This window comes from Bubalus bubalis, chromosome 3, assembly GCF_019923935.1.
Source record: "Bubalus bubalis isolate 160015118507 breed Murrah chromosome 3, NDDB_SH_1, whole genome shotgun sequence".
Lineage (NCBI taxonomy): Eukaryota > Metazoa > Chordata > Mammalia > Artiodactyla > Bovidae > Bubalus > Bubalus bubalis.
This window is the reverse complement of record NC_059159.1, coordinates 29,101,685-29,128,771: the sequence shown is the minus strand read 5'-3', so window position 1 is coordinate 29,128,771 and position 27,087 is coordinate 29,101,685. Positions and strand designations below refer to the sequence as shown.

The 27,087-nt window shown below is 51.2% G+C and overlaps 1 protein-coding gene and 1 long non-coding RNA gene across 9 annotated transcripts in view; one reads left to right on the top strand and one right to left on the bottom strand.

The window, feature by feature from the left end:
- LOC123332631 overlaps window positions 1-2,432 on the top strand; it is a 53,202-nt gene extending 50,770 nt beyond the window's left edge. For all 3 annotated transcript variants that reach the window (XR_006549543.2, XR_006549544.2, XR_006549542.2), the window contains one exon: window positions 802-2,432. This is a non-coding gene — a long non-coding RNA (uncharacterized LOC123332631). The remainder of the gene's footprint in view (window positions 1-801) is intronic.
- SLC47A1 (solute carrier family 47 member 1) overlaps window positions 1-25,543 on the bottom strand; it is a 30,511-nt gene extending 4,968 nt beyond the window's left edge. The window contains exons 1-14 of one of the 6 annotated variants that reach the window (XM_044939175.2): window positions 25,012-25,543; window positions 15,917-16,018; window positions 14,284-14,352; window positions 12,645-12,793; window positions 11,254-11,296; window positions 9,632-9,676; window positions 6,704-6,801; window positions 6,403-6,500; window positions 6,183-6,296; window positions 6,033-6,100; window positions 5,092-5,200; window positions 4,923-4,998; window positions 1,246-1,315; window positions 886-1,018 (exon numbers count right to left, since the gene is read on the bottom strand). In XM_044939175.2, coding sequence (XP_044795110.2) covers window positions 886-1,018; window positions 1,246-1,315; window positions 4,923-4,998; window positions 5,092-5,200; window positions 6,033-6,100; window positions 6,183-6,296; window positions 6,403-6,500; window positions 6,704-6,801; window positions 9,632-9,676; window positions 11,254-11,296; window positions 12,645-12,793; window positions 14,284-14,352; window positions 15,917-16,018; window positions 25,012-25,146 — 1,309 coding nt within the window. In that variant the 5' untranslated portion in view covers window positions 25,147-25,543. Of the gene's footprint in view, window positions 1-885; window positions 1,019-1,245; window positions 1,316-4,922; window positions 4,999-5,091; window positions 5,201-6,032; window positions 6,101-6,182; window positions 6,297-6,402; window positions 6,501-6,703; window positions 6,802-9,631; window positions 9,677-11,253; window positions 11,297-12,644; window positions 12,794-14,283; window positions 14,353-15,916; window positions 16,019-22,567; window positions 22,663-24,667; window positions 24,827-25,011 lie in introns of those variants that run through there. The other 5 variants (XM_025280487.3, XM_025280488.3, XM_044939174.2 and 2 more) reach the window with 5 other exon arrangements.
- Window positions 25,544-27,087: the final 1,544 nt, after the last annotated feature.

Sequence of the window (27,087 nt, the reverse complement as noted above, 5' to 3'; positions counted from 1 at the left end):
TGGACAGAGGAGCCTGGTGGGCTGCAGTCCATGGGGCTGCAGAGAGTTGGACAAGAGAGTGATGGACCGACTGTCACCATGCTGTAGATCACACCCCCACACCCCCAGGACTTATTTTCCAACTGCAAGTTTGCACCCTAACATTTTTTTAAGGTGATCCTTACCTCTCTCTATGCTGTACACTCTGTAGGTCAGCTTTTGTTAAACGGCAGAGCTGGCCTAGTACAGCTCTTGGGACATAGATCTATACTTAAAGGGAATTCCTATAATATTAATATTTTCCTTAGCTATGTCACTGGCAAACCCCAAAATATGAATAATGCCAGGAATTCTCTGGAGGTCCAGTGATTAGCACTTGGCACTTTCACTGCCAAGAACCCAGGTGCAATCCCTGGTCGGGAAACTAAGATCTCACAAACTACCAGAAAATAAGATTTAAAATGACTTTCAAAAATATGAATAAGGCCAGAAACTCAGAATAAATAATTTTCCACACCAATGACGTTTGCCTTGGCAACTCCATTCTTTGGACATCTCCCATATTTTTCATTAAAATATTATTGAACGAGAAAAATGTGCAACATACGAGACACATTGATCTGAAAGCTGAGTCTCCGTATCAGATGACGCCTCCGCCTCTGAGCTGGCCAAGAGCTGAGGGATACAGATGAGCACTGTCTCCACTGCACCCAGCTAGTATGCTCAGGTTTTAATGTAATCACGTATTAACACTGATGTACACCCAAGTATTATTTTAGAAATCAAAGCTGGGCAGTCACCCGTTTCTCTGTTCTTTTAAAGCCGCGTCTCAAAATCTGTCTCCACGCTCTGACAGCCACCTCCCAGGCCGTGATCCCGGCTCTTCCTGCTCTGGGGGAGGCTTACCCAGCAGTCCAAGCCCAGCAGCAAACATGAGGGAGATCCCGATGGGAAGACCGAGCACGTAGTACCCGACAGCGTTGATGATGGCGCCCGCCTTCTGGTTCCCGGTGCCGCGCAGGATGCCTCCACAGGTGCACTGCGGGCAGACACCAGTCGTGTGAACACGGCTCATGCTGCCCCCACGACGCCCACCCCAGCACCCCCCACCTCTGGGGACTCAGCCTCAAGTCCAGGGCCTCATGAAGTGGACATGAGAGGAATATCCCACCTCCCCGGCCGCTCTCTCCGTTAGAATCTACCATCGTCAGCAGAAACTCGTGGATCGTAAAGGCGGCTGAGGTGGTACCACCGCTCAGTACTCACAGCCAGCCCTTCGAAGAGATGCGAAACCGCGTAAATCGGGACCACCTGGGCCACCAGCGAGACGATCTCTCTGTCAGGAGAGCAAAGCAGAGCATGACTGGGAGGCGGACCTGGGCAGAGAGGAGGGCAGTGTGGTTCCTGGTGACCGTATTCTGACCGCCAGGCAGGGCTCCGCGTCCGTTTGGAGCCAACAGGCTCAGGTGTCCTGCCAACAACCTTTTCAGGGACAGTCCTACCTTGTTTTGGTCTGCAGTGGAAACTACTGTATGCAGTATCTCAAGACTTTTAGAAAACATATAGTCCCTGTGGTCAACATAAACAGTTCAGCCAAATGATTTCACTAAAAAAGAATACATATAATGTATACATGTAGCTGATTCACTTAGCTGTACACCTGAAATTTAACACAACACTACAAATCAACTAGACTCCCAATAAAATTAAAATGAAAGTCAATCAAATGATTCTGTACTCCTCTCCTGCACCCCCCCAAAATAAAATGGGGGTTATAGAGCCATCCTTCTTTTCACACAATTCCACGCATGTCCCCTCCAAGTATCTGAGAGATGCACAACAGGATCAGGGTCAGCCTCCCTCCAGGGAACCAGGCTGGCAAGTTCTAAAGGCCACAGATAGAGTTTACAGAGCTGGCCTTGACCCTCACCTCTACAGCTAGAGACAGAAAGACACTGCCAGGGGCCGGAATGGCCGAGTATTCCCAATTCCTTCAAGTGGTTAACGAAGAAACATACAATGCTGTCTGGCAGTAAATGTTGGTTGAATGAATAAATAATTAAGACATCCAGCACAGAACAGGATGGTCACCCCTCCCTGCCAAACAAGGACAGAAGTACAGTTCTTTTATTCAAATGTTATTTTGCTTTTGAATAGGTAACATATGCCAATGGTTAAGAGAAATTAAACAACATGAAAAGCATATGGAGGAAAATCTTATTTCCATTCCTTCCCCACTCCTCCCGTGACCTGCCCCCAAACCAAGGAACAGTTCTGGGCACTGTCTTTGTCCAGTGCTCATGAAAATAAAAGCAAGCACAAATATATGTTCTTCTTTCCCCTTCTGGACCTGATGTATGATTTCATGTTCTGACATTCTCTTCATGGTGTTCTGTACCTTGACTTTTCTGCCTCGTGTATTACATTCACTTTTAAAAAATCTTATTTATTTATTTTTGGCTGTGCTGTGTCTTCGTTGCTGTGTGGGCTTTTCTCTAGTTGTGGTGAGCAGGGGCTACCCTTCCTTACAATGGGGGAGCTTCTCATTGCAGTGGCTTCTGTTGCAGAGCACGGGCTCTAGGTCTCGTGGGCTGGTAGTCGTGGCTCCTGGGCTCCAGAGCACAGGCTCAGTAATCGTGGTGCATGGGCTTACTTGCTCCACGGCAAGTGGGATCTTCCCGGACCAGGGATCAAACTTGTGTCTCCTGATGTGGCAGATGGACTTTCCACCACTGAGCCACTAGGGAAGCCCCTATATTCACATTCCATCAGGATATATTATTATGCTGCTGAATCCTATCTACTCATATTTTATTTTGGATTTTAAAATCGACATTAATTAGGAAGATTGGCCCATGGATTGCTTTCTTTTTTTATGTGAATACTTCGTCAGCTTCGGTACCAACATACTTGCTTCCTAAACAGAATGAGGAAATCTTCTTTTTTCTGGAACAGTTAAGGCAGCATATCTACGTCTTAAAGATTTCACAGAATTCTCCTTTGAAACCCTCCGGAGCTGGTGCTTTTATTTTCATTTTTGGCCGTACTGCGAGGCGTGTGGGCTCTAGTTCCCCAACCAGGGACTGAACCCGGGAGCCTTTCAGTGGAAGCACAGTCTTAACCACTGGACCACCAGGGAAGTCGCTGGAGTTGGTGTTTTTTAATATGTATGTATATATTTTATTTATTTGGCTGCACTGGGTCTTAGTTGTGGCATTCAGGATCTCTTAGTCACAGCATGTGAGATCTAGTTCCCTGACCAGGGATAGAACTCAGGCCCCCTGCATTGGGAGCTTGGAGTCTTAGCCACTGGACTACCAGGGAATTCCCCTGGTACTTTAAAAATAACTATTTCTTATTTCATCTAAACAAATTGATCTATTTAGACCTGTTTTCTAGAATAATTTTTTAATTAAAAATTTTTTGTAATTTGTATTGAAGCAAAGTTGATTTACAATGTGTTAGTTTTAGGCGTTAGCACAGGGATTCAGTTATACAGATACATGTGTATATACTTTTTCAGATTATTTTCCCTTATAGGTTATTACAAAATATTGAGTATAATTCTGTGCTATACAGTAGGTCTTTGTTGGTAGCATAAGTTTTGAGAAGTTATTTCCCCAGATTTTAAATGTACTTGCAAAAGTTGTGCAAACTAGTCTCTTCCACTTTAAGAGAACTATGGTTTTCAGTCATTTGCCCGTGTCTGACTGCATAGAGGTGCACACTGCCTTTCTGCCCTTTATTTGGGCCAGGCATCTGTGTCATCCTCAGAATGTGTCATTAGTTCTGCCAGTTTCAGCTGAGCTTGGCCACGTCACAAATAATTTGATTTTGTGAGTTTTCTATGTCTCCTAATTCCATAAAAAATCCCATTGGTGGGACTCTTGTTTTTCACTCTATTCCCTGCTCTATTTGATTTTCCAAAAGTGCACAGACTGAGAATCAAACTTCCTACCAGGTTCTGCTGAAGCCATCCTGCAAGACAGACTTCTGATCAAGTGGAGAAGCTGAGCATGATCTCTGGCTACATCTGACTCACTCTGATGTGAGGGATATTCAAACATTTCACAGCAAAACGGCAAAGGCTGAAAGGTGACAGCCCACCACCAGAAGTCAAAAGACAGATTCCTGAGGCATAGTCTGAGGGTCAGTTCCGTCCACACCACCTGCTTTGTGAATCTAGGAGGGACAAGTCAATTCTGCATTTTGTAACTGCTGACGAATCCCAGGTTACGGACTTCCCTGGTGGTCCAGTGGTTAAGACTCTGCACTCCCAATGCAGGGGGCGTGGGTTCAATCCCAGGTTGGGGAACTAAGATCCCACATGTCACATGGTTCAGCAAAAATAAATAAATAAATAAAAAGAAGCCCAAGGAAGGGGTAACAGCACAATATAGCTACCGAGTCAGCATGCACTGTGGCCTCGTGGACGAAAGCTATCAAACCAACCTAACGGGATCTGCAGAGCACGGGGGACTTTGCTGGTGCAAGAATTCTTCAGTGATTGATCGATAATGTGATGTGTGGAGACAGCTCAGGGGTGAGAATTCCACTTCAGTTCAGATGGACAAACACATTACAAGACTACTGCCAGCCAGGCACTTGGGCAGCTTCTGGGCCACCAAGATGACTCATGTTGTTGGGAAGGAAGTACTTCAGTGAAGATGGAGGCAGTGGTACCCAAAAGGAGTTACCATCTTTAAAAGATGTGAGTACTCCGAAACATACATCCACCACCCATGCCCACTGAGTTGGCTTCTAGATTATAAATTAGTTCCTACATCCTATCCGTTCTTGCCAGGTAACAACTGCGTCTCTGATCTTGGAAGTGACTCAGGCTCCCCACCAAGATGCAACCACCCAGGAGGCCCAGTGTGAAAGCAGCTCCTACCGACCATCTCTGCTGCAGATTTACATCCCAGGAAAACCTCCACACTCACCGGTCCTTGGTGAAAACATAGCCCACGACATCCTTGCAGCCTAACAACAGGACACAAAAGATGACAGCAAAGAGCCCTGGAGGTCGGATGACAGGAGAAGCACACGGTGAGAAAGGGGGTCTGCAGGGAAGGGCGTGGGGGCTGTGGGCGCATCCCCGAGTCTAGGCACCTGTGACCAGCAGGGCGACGGCAGAGGACGTCTTGGCCTGCTCGATGTCCCTGGCTCCCAGTGCATTCCCCACCCGGATGCTGGCGGCCACGCTGAAGCCTGTGGGGACCTGAAATGAGGAGGGGACCTGACGGTGATGCTGAGAATCAGTCCTCCAGTTAGTCCTACACGCACACGCACACCTGTGCGTACCTTGGTCCTTCCCACACCACGGGCCCTTCTGTTCCCACCTCCCAGGTGCATTTCTAAGACGACACTTGGGGAGGACAAAGCCCTTCAGAATATCCAGCTGATGCTTTCAGTAAAAGAGAGTCAAAGGGAAGCCTTTGATGACCAGTGTTCTCCTCCAGAGCATCAGCACCCTTTTCCTTCTTCTAGCTGAACAACATCCTGCCCACGCATGGGGTCCACTCAGCCATCCCCGGGCACGTGCCTGGGCACTGGGACACTGCCATCTCTTGGCAATCGTGAACAGCGCTGCTAGGAACTTCAGTACAAACATCTGTTTTCATTCCTTGGGGGTCTAACCTACAAGTGTCACCGAGTATCCGCAGGCAACAGAGGCAGGTGGGAGTGGAGCTCAGCCCTTCCTGCCTGCAGCACCATCACCTTTATCCCCCACCTGTCCCCACCGCATCTGTGTCATGGAACAGGAAAGGAGTCGGCATGTTTGACAAGCATGCCATCAAACCGAGTCCTTTGGATTGGGACCGCGTTAGGAGTCGGAGGACCGGGAGCAACCCAGTCCTCTGGACCGTCTCCCCAAATCCCTCCAGCTCACAGGAAACACCCCCTGCCATACCAGAAGGACCCTCCCAGGCTCCAGGGTGAAATGTGCCCTTCAGGAGTCATTTTACAGCCTGTACGCGCTGAACGCCTGGGCTCAGCACGCTTTGGAGGGAAGCACACGGCCCTGCCCCAGGACAGGCTCGTACGCTCACCATGTACACAATGACGGCCAGCTCATACGCAATGGACTGGGCTCCCAGCTCGACCATGCCAAGGACACCTGTGGGAGAGGGGCAGGTGACCACGTGCTTCCCACGGGCCCTGGCTGCCCCCCAGCCACCACCGGCCGGCCCCACACTGACCGCTCAGGAAGCTCCCGATCTCGTAGGCCCACCACTCAATGCACAGCATCAGCATGCTGGGGACGGCCAGGCGGAAGAAGGGGCCCCAGTCCTGCAGGCACTCCCAGGACCAGCCTGCAGGTGGGACACAGATGCGGTCGGTTGCGACACAAACGGCCACCGGGCAGGGGCTCAAGCCGAGACAGGAGTCGTGTCCAGGCAGGAGACAGGCGGCCTTTACCTCCCCAGGTGTCCTGGTGCAGCCTCTTGGCGAGGATGTACAGGAAGAGGAGGAGAGCCAGGGTGAACTGGGAGACTGTGTTCGCCAGCGCCGAGCCCCTGGGCAGAAAAGAACACGCTGAGGGGTGACCCCCATCCCCTGCTGGTGACACAGCAGCCCCGGGTCACCTCCTCCCAGAGCAGCATCCCCTCGCAGGGTCCAGAGCGGCCCGAGGAGGAGGGTCAGCGTGGACACCCCACCCCGCCCTGGAAATCCACAGGAGGCCGCCCCGCTCCCTGACCCAGGACTCCCCGGGACTCACATAACCCCAAGATGCATCTGATAGAGGAACAGGTAGTTGGCGAGGGCGTTGACCAGGTTGGCAGCCACACCGGTCACCATCTGGGGCAGGATGATTCCCTGAAACGAGAGGCCGTGCTGGAGACCCATGGGGACCGCGACTGCCACCCAAACAGGCGCCCTCATGGCCAGCAGGGCGGCTGCCACAGGCGTCCCCGCCCTGCCGCACCTGTCCACCGGGCATTCCCTCCTCTGGGTCGGCCGGAAGGGCATCTTTCTAGCCACGGACACACGGCAGGAGAGAGGGAAGCGGCAGAGAGGGAGGACGAGAGGTGGCTCGTGCACAGGAGCAGCGTGAGCTCATCACCTTCCCTGGACACCTGGACCAATGCTGAAGTTCGGGAACTAAGGGGACGCTATGACCCTGGGGTGGGCGATGGACCCGAGCAGGTCCAGGCCTCCCACATCTCTGACTGACTGAAGGCATGAGAGTGAAGCGACACGGGACCGGGGCTGACGTCTCTCCTTGCAGCATCAGGACAGAAAATGGACGCGGAGAAAGTCGGCTGTGACGAAGGCAGGAAGCACTGCTTCCCCCGACTGGAAGGGGCCGCCCACCGCAAGGGGTCACCTCACTGTACAACATCACCTTTCAGATGAGCAGAGAGAGAAGATGTGGCATATATATACAATGGACGATGACTTGGCCATGGAAAAGAATGACATTTTGCCATTTGCAGTGGATGTGGAAAGCATTATGCTCAGTGAATTAAGTCAGAGAAAGACAAATACTATATGCTTTTCACTTATGTATGGAATTTTAAAAATAAAACAGACTCACAAGCCCAGAGACCAAACCAGTGGTTACCAGTGGGAAGAGGAAGCGGGGGCAATATAGGAGGAGGTAATTAGGAGGTAGAACCCACTATTAATATGTGTGCGTTAAATAATCTACAAGGACATACTGCACAACACAGGGAATGTAGCCAGTATGTTATAACAATGATACATGGGAATTAAAAATTACGAATCACTATATTCTACATCTGTAACTTATAGAATATTGTACATCAACTATACCCCAATTTTTAAAAAGTGCTACCTCCTTGTAAAGCATCATGCCCAAAATCATAGGCTGTTTGAAATTCTGCTCTTTGAAACCACAGTATAAATCAAACATCTCAGGACTCCCCTGGTGGTCCAGTTAAGTACCCACCTGTCAATGCAGGGCACACAAGTTCAATCCCTGGTCTCGGAAGATCCCACATGCTGCAGGTTAACTGAGCCCGGGCACCACAGCTGCTGAGCCTGGGTGCTAGGGCCCCCTCCCCACAACTAGAGGAAGCCCTCAAGCAGCAATGAAGACCCAGTGCAGCCGTCATTCATTAATTAATTTTAAAAAGCAGTCTGGATTTCCCACGGGATCCACAGCATCTCTGGACACAGCAATTGGGGAGGGAGGGCTTGGTCACTCTGCAGGGCAGGCGAACACTGGCCGCTTGCTTGCGGCTCCTCTGCTCCGCCGTCCCTTCACACCCGTCCTTCAGATCTCCACCCCACCTCCACCCCTGCTCTGTGCCTGAGACCCGCACTCCCCTGGCTGCTCTGCATCCTGCAGGCTCATGGCTGCGGGCTCAGAGACCAGACCAGGACCTTGCCAAGCACTCTGTTTACCAGGAGCCCTGGTCTGTTTCAGCAGGAGAGGCAGGTGACCCGATGTGCATTTCAGGTAGAGGCTGTGGGACCACCTGGCAGAGGGGGCCTGGGTGGGATCCCACTGAGGGAAAAGAGGAAAAACAGCAGAGGCACTAAGGAGGGACTGAGGCTAAGGCCCCCAGGCCCTGGCCTGTTGCACAGCTCCCTCTGCATCCCCACAAGCCTGCCCCTCACCTTTCCGCATCCCCCGCCCTTTAGTAACCCCGGTAACCTGTCCTTCACGTGTCACATAGGCAGCGGCTCCATCCTTTCCTTCTCTCCTGCATCTAGTCAGCCTGGCCAACCCCCTTCCATGTCCAGGCTCCCACTGCACCCCCCCAGTCTGGATTGCACCCCCCTCTCCTTCCCACCTCGGGAAACATGTGTCCTCCACCACTCGACCCCTTCCTGACCCCATGGCTCAGGACTCCTTCTTCTAGGTCGTCTCCCCTGCCTCAGGGCCTTCAGGGAGGGGTCCTCATGCCCACTCCTCACTCAAGCACTCAGGAGCCCCACGTTTGTTGGGGGACTGACAGGGCAAAGGCCCTCAAACAGGGTAACAAACTATGAGGGGACAGCCCAGAGTCCAGGGCACACGCTGGTTTCTGCCTCTTTACAGGCATTTCAAGTATACAATTCTGATACTAATAAAAATGTGGAACTAGTGGAAACCTTGTTCCATTACGAGGATAACACCTTAACTTTAAGGATGTTAAATAGGTAAAAAGCTTCCTTCTCCATCATCCTGCCCCTGTCACACAAGCCCGGGAGAGCCTGCCCTCATGGGCTGGTACCCTACCACCACCTGGCACCCTATTTATCTGGTCCTTCTGGAAGGAAGTCGACAGTCCCACACATGACTCCACACCTACAGAGCCAGGCTCTGGCCACTGCTGTTAGTCACCCACCAAGAGTCCTGATGACATGAGGCACTTTCGTGGGGAAGGGGGTGCTTTCACATCCCCAGGTGGCCGGAGCTGAAAGGTCGCCCCCAACCCCTCCGGAGCCAGGCAATGGTGCAGGGCCAAGAATCCTCCCTGCCGGCCCACCAATAACAATATTTCCAAATGGGAACCAGATCCGACTTTTCCAGTGCCAGTAACAACCTATCCTTTCCTTGACTCCTCAGCCCTGCGTGCACCCCTCGGGGAAACGCCCCACAGGGGCTCCGGATAGGCGAGCCTCTCCACCCGGTCTCCCTGACCCCTGAAAAGAGAGATGTGCTCACCCCCACAGGACAGGAGAGTCGAGTTACCTGGTTGAGCAGGTACTTCACTTGTAATGTGTAGAGGAAGGTCGCCTGCAAGACAACAGGGGACAGAGGTCAGCGCCCCAGCCAGCCTCACAGTGGAGAGCTGGGACCTCGGCCAGCCTGCCCTCCGCTCCCACAGGAGGCCCAGGCTGGGGCCCTCTCGGGAGGCTCGGGGGCAGGACGGGAACCCCAAGTCCGGACATCTCTCTTATGGGTGAACATGATCTAAGTACCCCCGGGGGAGCTGGGAGAGTGGTTTCCTTGGGTGCTTGGTTGGGACTCTCCTGGGGGCACTGGGCTTTGCAGGAGGCCTGTGCAAACTCTGGATGGGTGCCCCCTTCTATAGATTAGGCTGCAGTCCTATTTGGTGGAATAAACTCAAGAATACTCAGTTCAGGGACTTCCCTGGTAGTCCAGTGGTTAAGACTTCACCTTCCAATGTACGGGGTGCCAGCTTGGCCCCTGGTCAGAGTGCTACAATCCCACATGTCTCAGGGTCCCCCCTCCAAAAAAAAACCCAAAACATAAAACAGAAACAATACTGTAACAAATTCAATAAAGATGTTAAAAATCTTAGTAAAGAATATTCAATTTAAAAGGAAAAAATAAAGACCACAATCTCAATTATGTGGGCAAATGACTGCTTCTGAGGTCTGAATTACATCCCCTCCCAGTTCATATGCTGAAGCCCTCATGCCCAATGTGACCATATTCGATAAAGTCTTTAAAAGTGAAAATGTTAGTCGTTTCTGACTCTTTGCAACCCCATGGACTGTAGCCTGCCAGGCTCCTCTATCCATGGAATTCTTCAGGCAAGAATATTGGAGTGGCTTGCCATTTCCTTCTCCAGGAGATCGTCCCAACCCAGGGATTGAACCTAGGTTTGATCCTCCAATCTACACTGGAGGCAGATTCTTTACCATCTGAGCCACCAGGGAAGCCCAAAGTCAATTAAGTTTAAATGAGGCCACTGGGGGGGCCCTGATCCAGCAGGACTGGTGCCCTTTCTGGGCAGACAAGCAACACTGGGGGTGGGCCTCCATGCCAAGGAGAGAGGCCTCGGAGGAAACCAGCCCCGACACCTTGACCTTGGACCTGCCAGCCCCCGAGACTGTGAGAAATGGGTTTCTGTTGTCTAAGCCTGTGATATTTTGTTACAGCAGCTCAGCAGACTAATCCGACCATGTGTTTAACTGAATGAAATAGCTGTGCTTATTCACCAACCAGGTAGGGCCCCCCTGAACACTAACACACACGTGGGTTCCGTGCCTCAGGCTTAGCAAGCAAGAGCCTCAAAGTTCTAGGCGAGGCCCCTGGGGGTCCGTGGTGGCAAGGATTCACCGTCTACAGAAAAAGTCTGAGCTCCTCCCCGCGGGTGAGCAGAGGCCCCTTCTGCTACAGGAGCAGGGATCCCGGCCTCTGCAGCCCTCTTGACCCTGGTGTTTCTTGAGGAACAAAGGTTTGTGTCTTCCCCAGTGTGAGGAAAACTACACTTCCTTGACGGAGCCAACTCCTCATGTGGGCATCATCGCAGAACTGAACCAGATCCCTGAGCTCAAGGCATCTCTGCTGCTTTTTTACTCATGAACCTCAAGGAGGGACCCCCTTACCGCGTGGACACTTACAGGAAGAGCTGGAATGAAGATCATGACATAGGTCTGGGTAAGCCTGTACAAGGAAGAGGGAAAAGTGACAGATTGCTCCGTTTCCAGGGGAAGGTAGGCAGGACACAGCAACACTACCTTCACATGCTTGGCTCTTCCTAAACGTACAGGCTCAAGCTGCTGGAGCACCATCGGAATCTACACAGAACATGTAATCCTATGACCTGAGTGACCATTCTTGGTTCTCCCAAGTCTCTCCAGGTCCAGGACAGGGGGTTAAAACTGGGCACCCTGGCTGGGTAATTCTTGCCGTGGAGGCAGTCCTGTGTATCCCAAGATGTTCTGGAGCATCTCTGGTTTCTACCAGCAGCGACACCCCCATACCAGTTCTGACACCCAGAAACGTCTCCTAACATTCCAAATGTCCCCTGGGTTCAGGGCCACTGGTTGAGCAGAAAGTCATAAAAGGTCTTTATCAACTAAACCAGCGGCTCTCAAACCTTGTGTCACATTTTAGAATCATCTAGGAGAGCTTTGAAAGACATGGACGCCCAGGCTGCACCCCAGGCCAATTAAACCAGAATGCTAGGGACTTCCCTGGTGATCCAGTAGCTAAGACTCTGTGCTCCCAACACAGGGGGCCCAGGTTCGATCCCTGGTCAGGGAACTAGATCCTGCAACTAAAGATCCCACAGGTGGCAACCAAGATCAAAGATCTTGTATGCAGCCAAATAAGTAAATATTTTAACAAACAAATGAAAAGAACAACATGCTGGGGGAGGGCACCAGAGGAGGGGAGGGCGTTGTTTTTTTTTTTTTTTTTTTTCTGCCACACCATGCTGCTGCTGCTGCTAAGTCACGTCAGTCGTGTCCGACTCTGTGTGACCCCATAGACGGCAGCCCACCAGGCTCCCCCGTCCCTGGGATTCTCCAGGCAAGAATACTGGAGTGGGTTGCCATTTCCTTCTCCAATGCCACGCCATGCAGCTTTCAGGATCTCAGTTCCCCAACCAGGAATCGAACCTGGGCCCTTGGCAGTGAAAGCACAGAGTCCTAACTGCTGCACCACCAGGGAATTCCCCAGCAGTGGGCTTTAAAAGCATTCAGGTGATTTTAATATTGACCAGGGCCAAGAATCACAAAACCGGGAATCAACACCATGAACCACCATTTCACGTGGAGGGTGTTTGCAGATCATATTTCACCCAGAACTATTTACCTGAAAGTTACCCAAATGAGGACCAGGTATGTTATCCCATGGGCCAGGTATGGAGAGTCAGCTGAGGACAGCTTAACCTGCTCCTCGTGCATGGTCTGTCCCTGGCCTTGGGAACCCCCAAGAGCCTGAACCTGGCCGGCACCATCTTTCTACTGGGATGGACCCATCCTGCCGGGCAGGTGGCCCATCTCACCTGGACACGGCCGGGTCCTGCCTGAAGAGCAGCAAGATGAGCTGGGTGTTGAGGAAGAGCGCCCAGCAGGGAAGACAGCAGAGCAGCAGCACCAGCACGCCCCGCTGCAGGATGACCCCCACGTGCTTCTTGTTCTGGCTCCCAAATGTCTGGGTGCACAGTCAAAACCAACACATTAACACAGAAACGGCACCCTCACTGTCCCCCAGAGGCCTCCAATCACGCCCCATAGAGAGACAGATGGCCCCAGAGACTGCTACATTTTAGATATCAGTGGTTCTCAAACGTGGCTGCTCATCAGAATCACCTAAGGAACATTTCTTATATCGCTGATATTTCATTGTTAGGGTATAGAAACACAACAGGTTTCTGCATATTAATTTTGTGTCCTAGAACTTTACCAAATTTATTGATGAGCTCCAGGTGCTTTCTGGTGGCATCTTTAGGATTTTCTATAGCATCATGTCATCTGTAAACAGTGACAGTTTTACTTCTTCCTTTCCAATTGGGATTTCTTGTATTTCTTTTTCTTCTCTGATTGCTATGGCTGGGACTTCCAATATTATGTTGAATAAAAGTGGAGCAAGAGGGCATCCTTGTCTGATTCCTGATCTTAGAGGAAAAGGTTTCAGCTTTTCACCATTGAGTATGTTAGCTGTGACCTTATCATTGTTGTTTGGTCACTCGGTCTTGTCTGACTCTTTGCAACCCCATGGACTGCAACACACCAGGCTTTCCTGTCCTTCACCATCTCCTGGAGTTTGTGCAAACTCATGTCATTGAGTCAGTGATGTTATCTAACCATCTCATCCTCTGCTGCCCCCTTCTCTTGACTTCAACCTTTCCCAGCACCAGGGTCTTTTTCTGTATGGTCTTTATTATATTGAGGTATGTTCCTTCTGTGCCTATTTTCTGAAGAGTTTTTATCATAAATGGATGTTTAATTTGGGGAACATTTTTAAATCATTGATGACAGGGGCTTGATAAAGATAAGTCTGGACTTAACTGGTCCAGAGTAGGTCCCAGACACCAATAATTTGTAAAATCTCCCCATGTCCATGTAATCCTAATGTGCAGTCAGGGTGGCCTCACCTGGAAAGTGATTAGAAATATGATGTCCTGGGCCTCCCCCTCCCCAGACCTACTGATGCAGAAACTTGGGGATGGGGGGTGGGCACTGGAGCCAGCTCCCATTGCTTACAAAACCCACCATGCACAGCCCTCCCCAGCCAGCTCAGTGACATCTTGGGCAGCTTGAAATTAGCCACTGGGACCGGCATACACAACCAGTCAGGACATTCCCCACCCCAAACCCGAGACCTGGTTCTTCGGGCTTATGGCTGGTGGGGGGCCCCCAAGTGACTCTGACACACACGCCCGTTTGAGGACCCCTGGACATACCAAGCTCCACAATGCTGGAAGTGATAAAAGGGACTTTTACAAAACATCCCCTATCTGTCAAGACGTAGCAGTAGGGCAGTCTTGCAGAAAAACGCCACTTCCCAGAACAGAGAGACCTGTGGCCACACTTTGGAGCCAGCAGGAGAGCTGAGAAATGTGGCAAGGGTTTGCCCTGGGGGACTCCACCCTCCAACTGGGGCGGGGCGGGGGAGTGGCCTGACCTGGGGCTGCCACTCACCTGGGAGATGAGCGTGTCACACGCAGAAGACAAGCCAAACCCCACTGAGACACCAGTAACGTTGACTACCTGGGAACAAAGCAGGGAGGAGGCTGGGGGCAGGTTCCCCCTCTGCCCGTCAGAGCCCCAGAGCCCTCAGCACTCCGCCCGGAGCCTGTGCACAGACCTCCCCGTGCCCTGAATTAAAGGACAGACACAGTGTTGGGAGGAAAGGACATTCAAGGCCGTGGTGCCAACACTGCATTAGTCCTTCTTAGGCATTTGTTCCCCAGGTCTTGGGCACCTTTTTCCCAGGTTCCGAGGACCATGAACCCTTCTTAAGGGGCCTGCGGCATGGCACAGAGCAGTCCTGGGTGAGCCCACTTGCTAGTGACCAAAGATGACCCACACAACGCCCTGAAGGACTCTGCGAGAGCAGGAACAAGTCTCAGAGCCAAGACTCATGACTCCCAGCATCCACAGCATCCCCAAACCAGGGAAGTCTGAGGCCCTGCCTGCCTCCACCTGCTACCCCCTGAGTCTGCAGGAGGCACCAGGGACAGCAGTCCCCGCCAGGCCCAGCCCAGAAGCACCAGCTTTCCTGCACTTCTGTGGCCAAGAAGGATCTGCAGGAAGCTTGCTGAGTTCCCCAAATATCCAAACATCAGAGACCAAAAAGGATAATTAAACCAGGGTTGTCCACACTGCTCCCTGAAAGCAAAGCAATCCACGAGCCCCTGGGGATGGTTCAGAGCACCTTGCAGGCTCAGAGGTGGCAAGTTCAAATGCCCGATGGACCAGGTGTGGGAGGCCGATGCGGGCATTTCAGAGGACACACCTGAGGCAAGAACTTCAGCGAAACATCTGCTGGCCCAAGTGAACAGGCTGGCAGGGCCCCCAAGCCAGCAACCACGGCTGAGGGCAATGATGCCTCTCTGTGGCTGTGGGGCTCACGTCTGGGGTACAGAGAGGACTGGTGCCTCCTGATTTTTTTAATTTTTATTATTTAAATTTTTTAAAGTTTTATTATTATTCGGGGTGGGGGGGGGCGGTAGGCTGAGCTGGGTCTTTGTTGCGGAACAACAAGGGATCCCCACCAAGGATCCAGCCCATGTCCCCTGCCCTGAAAGGCAGATTCTTAACCACTGGACTACCAGGGAAGTCCCTCCTCCCAGTTTCAGGTTTGGACCCGGGCACCCAGGGTTTCATATTTTGGCATCTCGGGATAAGAGACAAATCAAGAGCTGGGGGAGGGGGGAGGGTTTCTACTGGTGAACAATTCCCTACTTCCAGCTGTGGGGTCAGGGTGGGAGCCAGAGCTCCAGGGATGGCAGACTAGCTGGCGTGGCAGACAGAATTCTGGCCCTCCAAAGATGCCCCCTCCGGAGCCTGGCACCTGAGGAGACACATACCTGGGGCAGCTCCCTGGGGAAGGAGAGGTAGGCTGAGGATGGAAACACGGTCCCAGCCCTGCCCACACCTGAAGGTTAGTCCAGTGAAACCCCTTTCAGACCAGTGGCCTCCAACAGTGAGAGATTCAGACACGTATGTGTCTTCCCTGAAGCTCTGAAACTCTGATCATCTGTAAGAGCCACAGAAGCAAATGAACACACAGATGGCTTCCTAGCTCTCAGCTGGCCAGCCCCGTACGTACAGCAATTGCCAGTGTGACAGCGTCCAGCTCCAGCTTCCCCAGGTGCCCACAGAACACAGAGCTCACAAAACCGATGAGGAACACCATCAACTGGGCCAGGAACTGGGAAGAGACAGAAAACACGAAGCTGCAGGCGAAGGCCGCCATGGCAGTGGAAGGAAGGGGCAGGCCTCCCAGGTGACCCCACCCTCCCCGGTGGGCTCGGACCAGAGGTAAGGAGGTCTGGCTTGCACGGAGCCTCCGCCAGCTCTCACAGGCAAACAAGCAGCCTCGGGTGGACTTCTTGAAAAATATGCAAGTTCATTTGCTACCACCAGTATCATGTTTCTGAGAACTTCCAACTTTTAAAATTTATTTTTCACTGTAGATTCTCATACCGTAGACTGCATGCCTATTTTCCCTGAAATTTCTAGAGGCTGCCTCCTGGGATGACCCCATTGTTATTTCAGATTCCTCCTGAGGGCTGAAGAGAACAGCTTTCAACGGCCAGCAGAACAGTCCACAGAGAGGAACTCCTGAGGCGGACCTGAGGCTACCTCAATGGAAGGCCAGTAGGGTCTGGAATGATGGAGCGAATCATCATCAGTCTGCCAAGCATCTCAGATTCCACAAAGCCTCCAATATGAGGGCAAATGCAGCTTGAGGAACACGGACTCATTCTCCCTCACCATTCCAGAACTTCCTGCCTCACCTCTGGACACTGACTTATCTCCTCAGGTTAATTTAAAACTACCTTCTGTGACCTGCCAGACCCGGGAGGTGCAGGACTTCCCAGGAAGCCCGTCGGCCCCACACGCCCCTTTCAGAGTGCACACCCGGGGCTCAGGGAGCTTGTGCAGGTCCAGCCAGCACTGCTGCCGTTCAGTCCTTCGAGGACGAAAGCTCCTCCGGTGAGCTCAGGCAAGGCTCCCAGTGACCCTCGTCCTCACCTCTGTCGACCCACACTGCCATCGGCTAGCGCCGCAACCACCCAAGATTGCCATGTGGGCATCAGACCTGGCCCTGCTGGTGACGGTACAGATTACCGCCTGATTTCCCTCCCTGCACCTGGAGACAGACAGGTGCATCTCCACAGGTGGACCCAGATCGACAGACCTTGAGAGGCCTGCTCTCAGCCGTGTGTGCACGTGTGCGTGCGTGTGCATGCATGTGCGGCGGCGAGGATGCATACATCTCCACATGGAATTCCAGACCTCAACCCAGTTCCTGCTTCCCCCACTGCAGAGACCAAAGTTTCACACTGCAACTAGAGAGAAGCCCCCACCCAGAATGCTAGAGAAAAGCCCACACAGCAATGAAGACCCAGCACAGCCAAAAATAAATAGAAATTTTGAAAAAGGTTGATATGAAAAACCCAATTCTGTAGACCCTGAAGTCAGAACCAGGGGCCCCCGTAGGCCTGTTCCCAGGAACTGGCCATGACTAAGTGCTGTCCCCACCCCACAGATATTCTGTGGTTTCATTCACAGAGTTGGTGTCTCTTTGATTGTGAATTTATATTAACTTTAAAGGGCACAGGGCCCTTATTTGGGTATATTCAGCATCACTATCAATCTTTTCGGGTTTTTTTTAAGCCTTTTTGTGCCTAAACTACATCTACTTTTGCTTTATTGACTATGCCAAAGCCTTTGACTGTGTGGTTCACCACAAACTGTGGAAAATTCTTCAAGAGATGGGAATACTAGACCACCTTACCTGCCTCCTGAGAAATCTATATGCAGGTCAAGAAGCAACAGTTAGAACCGGACATGGAAAAATGGACTGGTTCCAAATCGGGAAAGGAGTACGTCAAGGCTGTATACAGTCACCTGCTTATTTAACTTATATGCAGAGTACATCATGAGAAATGCTGGACTGGATGAAGCACAAGCTGGAATCAAGATTGCCAGGAGAAATATCAATAACCTCAAATATGCAGATGACACCACCCGTATGGCAGAAAGTGAAGAGGAACTAAAAAGCCTCTTGATGAAAGTGAAAGAGGAGAGTGAAAAAGTTGGCTTAAAGCTCAACATTCAGAAAACTAAGATCATGGCATCTGGTCCCATCACTTCATGGCAAATAGATGGGGAAACAATAGAAACAGTGAGAAACTTTATTTTGGGGGGCTCCAAAATCACTGCAGATGGTGACTGCAGCCATGAAATTAAAGGACACTTGCTCCTTGGAAGAAAAGCTATGACCAACCTAAACAGCATATTAAAAAGCAGAGACATTACTTTGCCAACAAAGGTCCATCTAGTCAAAGCTATGGTTTTTCCAGTAGTCATGCATGGATGTGAGAGTTGGACCATAAAGAAAGTTGAGCGCTGAAGAACTGATGCTTTTGAACTGTGGTGTTGGAGAAGACTCTTGAGAGTCCCTTGGACAGCAAGGAGATCAAACCAGTCCATCCTAAAGGAAATCAGTCCTGAATATTCCTTGGAAGGACTGATGCTGAAGCTGACACTCCAATCCTTTGGCCACCTGATGCAAAGAACTGACTCATTGGAAAAGACCCTGATGCTGGGAAAGATTGAAGGCAGGAGGAGAAGGGGACAATAGAGGATGAGATGGTTGGATGGAATCACTGACTCAACAATGGACAGGAATTTGAGCAAGCTCTGGGAGTTGGTGATGGACAGGGAAGCCTGGCGTGCTGCAGTTCATGGGGTCACAAAGAGTTGGACATGACTGAGTGACTGAACTGAACTGTCATAAACTGTTGCAAATGATAGTCATAGCTCTGTTTTCCCCTTTTTCATCAGACTTCAATATTTCCTTAACACAATGTCCGGTCACTCCGCAGGCCACATGTAAACTGTTTCTGTGGCTTCACAGGAAAATGCACTTGTCTCCTCCATGGTCAGGTCTCTGGGCTGCTTCCCAGGTTTTGCTGATACAAATCACACTGCACAGAATGTCTTTCTTACTTGGGTGGGGCCAGACATTTTCTTAGGGTGAATGCCTAGTGCACGGGTGGGATCAGCTGACCCTCTCAGAGCAGAGGCTGGGAAATCTAGCTGAGATAATCCATGAGTGCATGTGTGTGTGTGTGTGCATGTATGTGTGTGTGTGTGTGTGCTCAGTCGTGTCTGACTCTTTGTGACCCTATAGACTATAGCCTGCCAGGCTCGTCTGTCCATGGGATTTCCCAGGCAAGAATACTGGAATGCATTGCCATTTCCTCCTCTAGGGGATCTTCCTGACCCAGGAATCAAACCCATGTCTTATGCAGAGCTAATCCACTCAACTGTTGGGTTGAAGGTGGGTCATTCCAGTGGTGCAGTCCTTGGATGGCCAGACTTCCCACACCCCAGCCTCAGGGGCAGATGGGGTCCTGGCTCCAGAGTTCACATTTGCTAACCACACACCTGAGATCACCCAAGGGTGTTGGTCAGAAGACTCATGCCCAGTCCCACTTCAAGCGACAGAGTCCAGATGTCCATGGGCTGAGGGATCTGTTTTTCAGCATACTCCCCCCCCGCACCCCGCTATACTTGTCCAATCAAGAGGGGGCTGTCAAGGACCAGACCTACAGAACCTACAGGGCTTGCTGCTGGGCCCACAGGTTGTTCCCCCAGCACCTCAAGGACTCCTGCCTGGGGTTCAGACAGGGGTAAGTGGACAAGAGAGATGGCCGGGCTGTCTGTGCATGTCTCTGCCTCCTGTCATGGAGACCCTCGTTTTCTGGCTAGGAGGCTTTGGGAGAGTGCCCTCTGGGGCTGGATACCAGAAGGACAGCGGGTGTGAGCCTGCCTGGTGTGCCGTACCAGCCCAGTCCCCAAGGGTCCATCCTCGCCCCATCCAGAGATGCCAGGAAGGTCAGCATCAGCAGCAAAGGTCAGCCTGGCAGGATGCCAGGTCACTGGGTGCACATAACCGAGGTAAGTGCAGGCAGGGGGGCAAGCTGGACACCCAGCCCCCAGTCACACAGCCAGGTCAGAAGCGCAGTCAGGACCCAATCACCTGACTCTCAGAAGGTCGATTCTCCAGTATAGTGAAAATGAGTATACTACCCAAAGCAATCTATAGATTTAATGCACTCCCTATCAAACTACCAATGGTATTTTTCACAGAGCTAGAACAAATACTTTCACAATTTGTATGGAAATACAAAAAAACCTCAAATAGCCAAAGCAATCTTGAGAAAGAAGAATGGAACTGGAGGAATCATCCTGCCTGACTTCAGGCTCTACTACAAAGCCACAGTTATCAAGACAGTATGGTACTGGCACAAAGACAGAAATATAGATCAATGGAACAAAATAGAAAGCCCAGATAAATCCATGCACCTATGGACACCTTATCTTTGACAAAAGAGGCAAGAATATACAATGGAGAAAAGACAATCTCTTTAACAAGTGGTGCTGGGAAAACTGGTCAACCACTTGTAAAAGAATGAAACTAGAACACTTTCTAACACCATACACAAAAATAAACTCAAAATGGATTAAAGATCTAAACATAAGACTAGAAACTATAAAACTCCTAGAGGATAACATAGGCAAAACACTCTCCAACATAAACCACAGCAGGATCCTCTATGACCCACCTCCCAGAATATTGGAAATAAAAGCAAAATTAAACAAACTAATTAAAATTAAAAGCTTCTGCACAACAAAGGAAACTATAAGCAAGGTGAAAAGACAGCCTTCAGAATGAGAGAAAATAATAGCAAACGAAGCAACTGACAAAGAATTAATCTCAAAAATATACAAGCAACTCCTATAGCTCAATTACAGAAAAATAAACTACCCAATCAAAAAATGGGCTAAAGAACTAAACAGACATTTCTCCAAAGAAGACATACAGATGGCTAACAAACACATGAAAAGATGCTCAACATCACTCATTATCAGAGAAATGCAAATCAAAACTACAGTGAGGTACCATCTCATGCCAGTCAGAATGGCTGCTATCCAAAAGTCTACAAGCAATAAATGCTGGAGAGGGTGTGGAGAAAAGGGAACCCTCTTACACTGTTGGTGGGAATGCAAACTAGTACAGCCACTATGGAGAACAGTGTGGAGATTCCTTAAAAAACTGGAAATAGAACTGCCATATGATCCAGCAATCCCACTGCTGGGCATACGCACCAAGGAAACCAGAATTGGAAGAGACACGTGTACCCCAATGTTCATCACAGCACTGTTTATAGTAGCCAGGACATGGAAGCAACCTAGATGTCCATCAGCAGACGAATGGATAAGAAAGCTGTGGTACATATACACAAGGGAGTATTATTCAGCCATTAAAAAGAATACATTTGAATCAGTTCTAATGAGGTGGATGAAACTGGAGCCTACTATACAGAGTGAAGCCAGAAAGAAAAATACCAATACAGTATAATACATATATATAGAATTTAGAAAGATGGTAACGATAACCCTGTATGCGAGACAGCAAAAGAGACACAGATGTATAGAACAGTCTTTTGGACTCTGTGGGAGAGGGCGAGGGTGGGATGATTTGGGAGAATGGCTTTGAAACATGTATATTATCATATGTGAAACGAATCGCCAGTCCAGATTCGATGCATGATACAGGGTACTCGGGGCTGGTGCGCTGTGATGACCCAGAGGGATGGGATGGGGAGGGAGGTGGGAGTGGGGTTCATGATGGGGAACACATGTACACCCGTGGTGGATTCATGTTGATGTATGGCAAAACCAATACAATATTGTAAAGCAATTAGCCTCCAATTAAAATAAATAAATTTATATTAAATAAATAAATTTGAAATTGAAAAAAAAAAAAAGAAGGTCAATTCTCGTCCACTCCTTCGGAGCACAGAGTACAGGCCAAGCACAGGACCATGGATCTGAGTAAGGTGATCCATGGCTCCAGCCCCACCCCAGGGAACCCAGGGCATCACAGGGAAAGATGTTCAACACGGAGCAACACAGCGGATCACACAAGACGGGCACTGCAGACAACACAGGAACCCAGGAGTCACAGAAGTTTCTGCCGCAACCTGGCTGGTGAGCAGGCAAGTGAAGGGGGCCTGTCTGGGAGAACGTTCCAGGCAGGATGGGGTGGGGTGTGAGGGATGGCTGGGGCTGGGAAAATGTGAGGGCAGGGGGCAGTTGGATTTGTGGGATCTTAGTTCCCTGACCAGGGACTGAAACTGGGCCCTTGGCAGTGAAAGCTCAGAGTCCTAACCACTGGACTGCCAAGAAGCTACCACCTTCGGCCAAGGTTATTTTCTGCCTCCAGCAAGTCTGCTCCTGCGACATTTTACATAAGGTCACTGAACACCCCCGGCTCCTCATTCCCCACCTACAGGGTAACAGTCAGAGATCAGCCTGCAGGTTCGTGGGCAGGAAGCCAGTCTCTCAGATGCCCTTCTGCTTGGGGGGCGTTGTCACTAGTCTTTGTCCTTCAGCCCTAGACCCTCTCAACTCTCTCCTGGGTGAGCCTGTTTCCATGGAGATGGAAACCAGTGCCCTCTGTCTGGGCCTGGCTACCCCAGATCTTTTCTATCCTCACCAATGCACTGCACAGCCTGTGTCCCTGAGGAGCACGCAATCCCTCTTTGAGATTATTCTTCAGGACTGACAGTTCAGTCTGGTGAAGAGAAGCTAATGACGAGGAGAAAGCTCAGCTGAAATGCCTAAGGCCAGGTAACTTCAACAACTGCCTTCCTGCCCCAACAAACGCACAGTTTACCTAAATCTTTAAAGGAAAATGTGGCCCAGCCTCTGTTCAGATGTGCACAGCTCATCTCACGCTTGCCTTTGTGTTCTGCATTATTCTCTCTTTACAGCCCTCATTTAAAGCTCACTGCAGGTGTGGTAAATCCTAATCCCTCAACCTGATTCCTACATTGGATCCTCATGGGTCAGTGTTGATATGAGAGGCCTGGAAGGGATAGGGTGAACGGGAGACAGAAAAGCAGAGAGAGGAGCCTCAGACCAAGGTCCTACCTAATGGATGGTGGGCCCTCAGAAAGCGAAGAGGGGGACCCTGAGCAGGCAATGAGGGGCGCCTCTCCCCTGCCTCATGCCCCCAGGAAACAGAAAACCCAGAGGAGAGGGGAACAGAGACAGAGACGGACCAAGAGGGGCCCATATACAACCCATGACCAATTAAACAGGTGTCAGAACTCTACGACCCGACTGCGTAAAGCAGTCAGACAGAAACAGTCCCACAAACGGCTGCAAGGAACATTTCCCAACTCTCCGGTTATCTCAGATCATTTCAGAGATTTTTCCTTTCATTTGTCTCGGTTTTGTTTTTTCTACAAGGAACATAGATTACGCTTATAATTAACATCATCACAGGCACACACACACAGGTGTACAGAGAGAAAGGGGGGGGCTGCATGTCAGCCATGTGCTCACCATCCCTGCAGACCGACAGATCCATCAAGGGGACTGGGTGATTCTGGGGGCCAGCAGAGACAGGGGCCTGCCCTGGGAGCAGCTGCATCTCAGAGGCTAACTTGTTTAGTTATTCATTTTTGGGGGGCTTCCCAGGTGGTGTTAGTGATAAAGAACTCACCTGCCAATGTAGGAGACATAAGAGATAAGGTTTCGATCCCTGGTCAGGAAGATCCTCTGGGGAAGGAAATGGCAACCCTCTCCAGTGTTCTTGCCTGGGAAATCCCGGGGACAGAGGAGCCTGGCAGCCTATGGTCCATGGAGTGGCAAGTTGGACACAACTGAAGTGACTTAGCAGAGCAATAGCAGCTTTGCGTGTTTAGTTGCTCAAGTCGTGTCCTATTCTGTGACCTCATGGACCCAGGCTCCTCTGTCCATGGGATTTCCCAGGCAAGAATACTGGAGTGGCTTGCCATTTCCTCCTTTAGGGAATCTTCCCAACCCAGGGATTGAACCCACGTCTCCTGCATTGGCAGGCAGATTCTTTACTGCTGAGCCACTTGGGAAGCCTTACAGAGACCTTTCTCATAGTAACCTGTGAGATAATGTTGGGCCAAGCATGGTATTATTATCCGCATTTTATGGATGGATTAACAGAAGCTGGAAGAGGTTACCAGCCGACTCAGGTTCACATAGCCGTTTCCTAACCTCCCTTCTGAGGTCAAAGCAGAGAACTGGACCCACAAGTAAGATTCCTAACCAGGTGTTCTTTTCCCTCTGGCTGCCAACAGCTCCCCGCTACATGGATTTTCAAGCCATGGCTTTCTCCCGGTCTCATCCATGCCACCCGGTACAACACAATGGGCATCCCAGGATCCCACAAACATGTCACTCCTGTCTGCCTCAGCCTCTGCAGGTGCAGAATGTCTCATCACCCAGAGTCCAACAGCTTGTGTGTTAGTCACTCAGTTGTGTCTGACTCTTTGTGACCCCGTGGACTGTAGCCCACCAGGCCCCTCTGTCCATGGGACTCTCCAGGCAATAATACTGGAGTGGGGAACCATTCCCTTCTCCAGTCCAAAAGCTTATTCTCCCCTTAGAACCATCCCAGGTTCTTCTTGTCTGAAGAAAGGGCTCCCCTACCCTGTTGATTTGAAAATCACCCAGACTGGCAGAACAATGATGAGATTCTGTTTTGTGGGTGTTGTGGTTTCAAAATTCTAATTACCTTTAAATAGAAAACACAGAAAGAGTCCTAAACTGACGATGATAATGGAGAAAAAAAAAACCTCAGCCCCAAAGAGAACCACATCAAAAACGTTTTAAACACAAGAATTGGAGGGAGGGCGTGTGGGGCAGGATGCCGCCAGTTTCCTTGGGCAGAGGCTGATTTACGCAACGAAGAAATGGTCCTGAAGATGTGGGTCTAAAAGACACCGCTCCCCACCTGGAGTTACTCCAGAGACGCACGTTCACGGCCAGAATCGACGGCTAGTTTTCGGTGTTCTCCGCAGTGTTTTGCGGTTCTGGTGGCTTCTGCCTGCTCCTCGGGAGCCCTCAACCAGAGAAGGCTCCGGAGCGGGAGATTGGACGCGGCTGGTTCTGCTCCCTAGCTGTCCAGCCGCGCAGGGCGGCCAGCGCGGCCCGGGCGCACGCGGAGGCGCCGGGACCTGCCCGCCTCCAGGCTCCCAGGACCGTGGCCCCGCGCGCGCCCGCCCGCCCCCTCCCGCTAGCTCTGCGCCCGGGGACCCCCGCCCCCGGGACCAGCCCCCGGTGAGGCCCCCTACTCACCGCGGGGCCCGCCAGGAACAGGAGCGCCCGCAGCTCCCGCCGGAGGTCGGCCAGCCGCAGACAGCGCGGCGCGTGGCGCTCCGGGCTGAGCGCCCGGGCTCCCGGCCCGGGTGTAAGCTCCTCGGCCGCCTCCATGTACCGGGCGCCGGCCACGGGGAGCGCGCAGGAAGCCGAGGGGAGGACGGGCCGGGCCAGCCGCGCTCCAGTCCCCGCCCCGGGCCGCCCGCCGCCCACCTTGGGCGCGCCCCCGCCGCCTGGCCCAGGTCGCCCGCTTCGCTGGCAAAGGCCTGCCAACTCCGGGACTCCGAATACAAAGTTGAAGGAAGCTCCGGAAAGAAACAGAAAATGGAAAGCCCGGCGGGAGCTGGGTCCTCCGGCCCTCGGGAGCCAGACTCGCCGGCTCCGCGCCTCGCAGGGCTGGGGGCCTGAAAGCCGCGTGGAAGCGCTGGCGGGCTGGCCACTGAGGGCCCGCGCCCGCAGCCAGACACCTCCGCCTCCCGGAGCGCCTGTTCTGCACACAGGCTGGGAGACCGCACAGGACTTGACTGTGCGGACGCTCTTCTTCCCGCCCCACCCCGCCCGCGTGCGCCCGTTCTTTGACTTAGACTCTGCCAGGATAGCGCACAGAGCCACATTTTCAAGCGCCAGGACTCAGGTTCTCTGGTCTTAGATGTTTATCCAACAGCTGGATAAGGGTATTGATTTTTAAAATGCTCCGTGAGAGAGTTGTGAGTTAAGTTTTAGTGTGGGCAAAATGGGAACTATAGCCTGGAAGGTGACATTTCAGAGAGCTCTGAGGAACTGCTCCGAAAATGGGAGTGGGGGTAGAGGGGGGTCAGTATTATGCACTATTTTAGTGAAGGGGGCAGTGTGCAGTCAAGCACACTCTTTGGCAAAGGTTTCCTGCTGGTCAGGAGCAGATGTCCCCCTTCATGATTTTAGTGTTTTTCTAGACATGAGGAGATGCAAGAATTAGGCTCATAAAATCTCCTGAGAATATCTTCCGAAGGCTTGTTCTGCCAGGATTTTCCCAGAGCAGACAGCCTCATTCCTGATTTCCACTCTGAAATCCATGATGAAGGTTGGGGCTGCAGTGGCCAGTGACTGCATCCTGGTAGAGGCAAATGGCCAGTGCCAAGTGTTTGTTGGCAAAGGGACCAAGAGGCTGTGTGTCAGCAAACCTGGGCTCAGGAGACACCACCAGGGTCTATGGGGAGAGCGCCAGCAACTTGCTGGTCCCTCAGAGCCTCAGTTTTCCCATCTGTGAACTCGAAACCGTATCTACAACGGCCCTTTGTGGTGAGGATTAAATGAGATGGTATGGTCCAGTGGTTGGAACAAGGGTTCAGTCCTCCCCTGGGGAACTAACGTCCCTCAAGTCAGGTGGCCAAAAGAAAGAATGTTGAGATGGACTAAGAGCTCTCAGCCTGGTTGGTACAGGGTAATTGCCTAAGAAAAGTTAGCCACCAAGACAAGAGTGATTTCAGTAACAGTCAAAGTTCCCTCTGTTTTAGGAGGCCCAATTTTAGAAAAAGGAAAACATAAATCCTGAGAGGGTCACACAGCTAGAAGTCTGGCTTCAGGGATTTACAACAAGGTCATGAGTGTTCTGCCTCCCCATCTGTCTTCCCCGCCCTCTTCTCTCAACCATTTAAAAAATTAATTAATTAAATTTAATTTTATTGGGTGTATGGAGTCTTGTCTTCATTGAGGCATGTGGGATCGTAGTTCCACGAGTCTTTCATCACGGTGTGGAGGCTTCTCTCTAGTTACAGCGCTTGGCTTAGTTGCCCGGCAGTGGCATGCGGTATCTTAGTTCCCCCACCAGGGATCGAACCTGAGTCCCTTGCACTGGAAGGCAGATTCTTAACCTGGACCACTACAGAAGTCCCCTCCCCACTATTTGCTCTTCACTCCTCGGCCTCGTCTTTCTCTGTAGGCAGCCCCTCTTTGCTTGTTCGGGAGGGTAGCCTCCCCCAATCCTCATTCCCATCTTTCCTACCTTGTGATCCAGATAATAAGACCCTCCCCACTTCTCTTTGCGACCAAACAAACCAAAAACGGAGAAAATTGGTT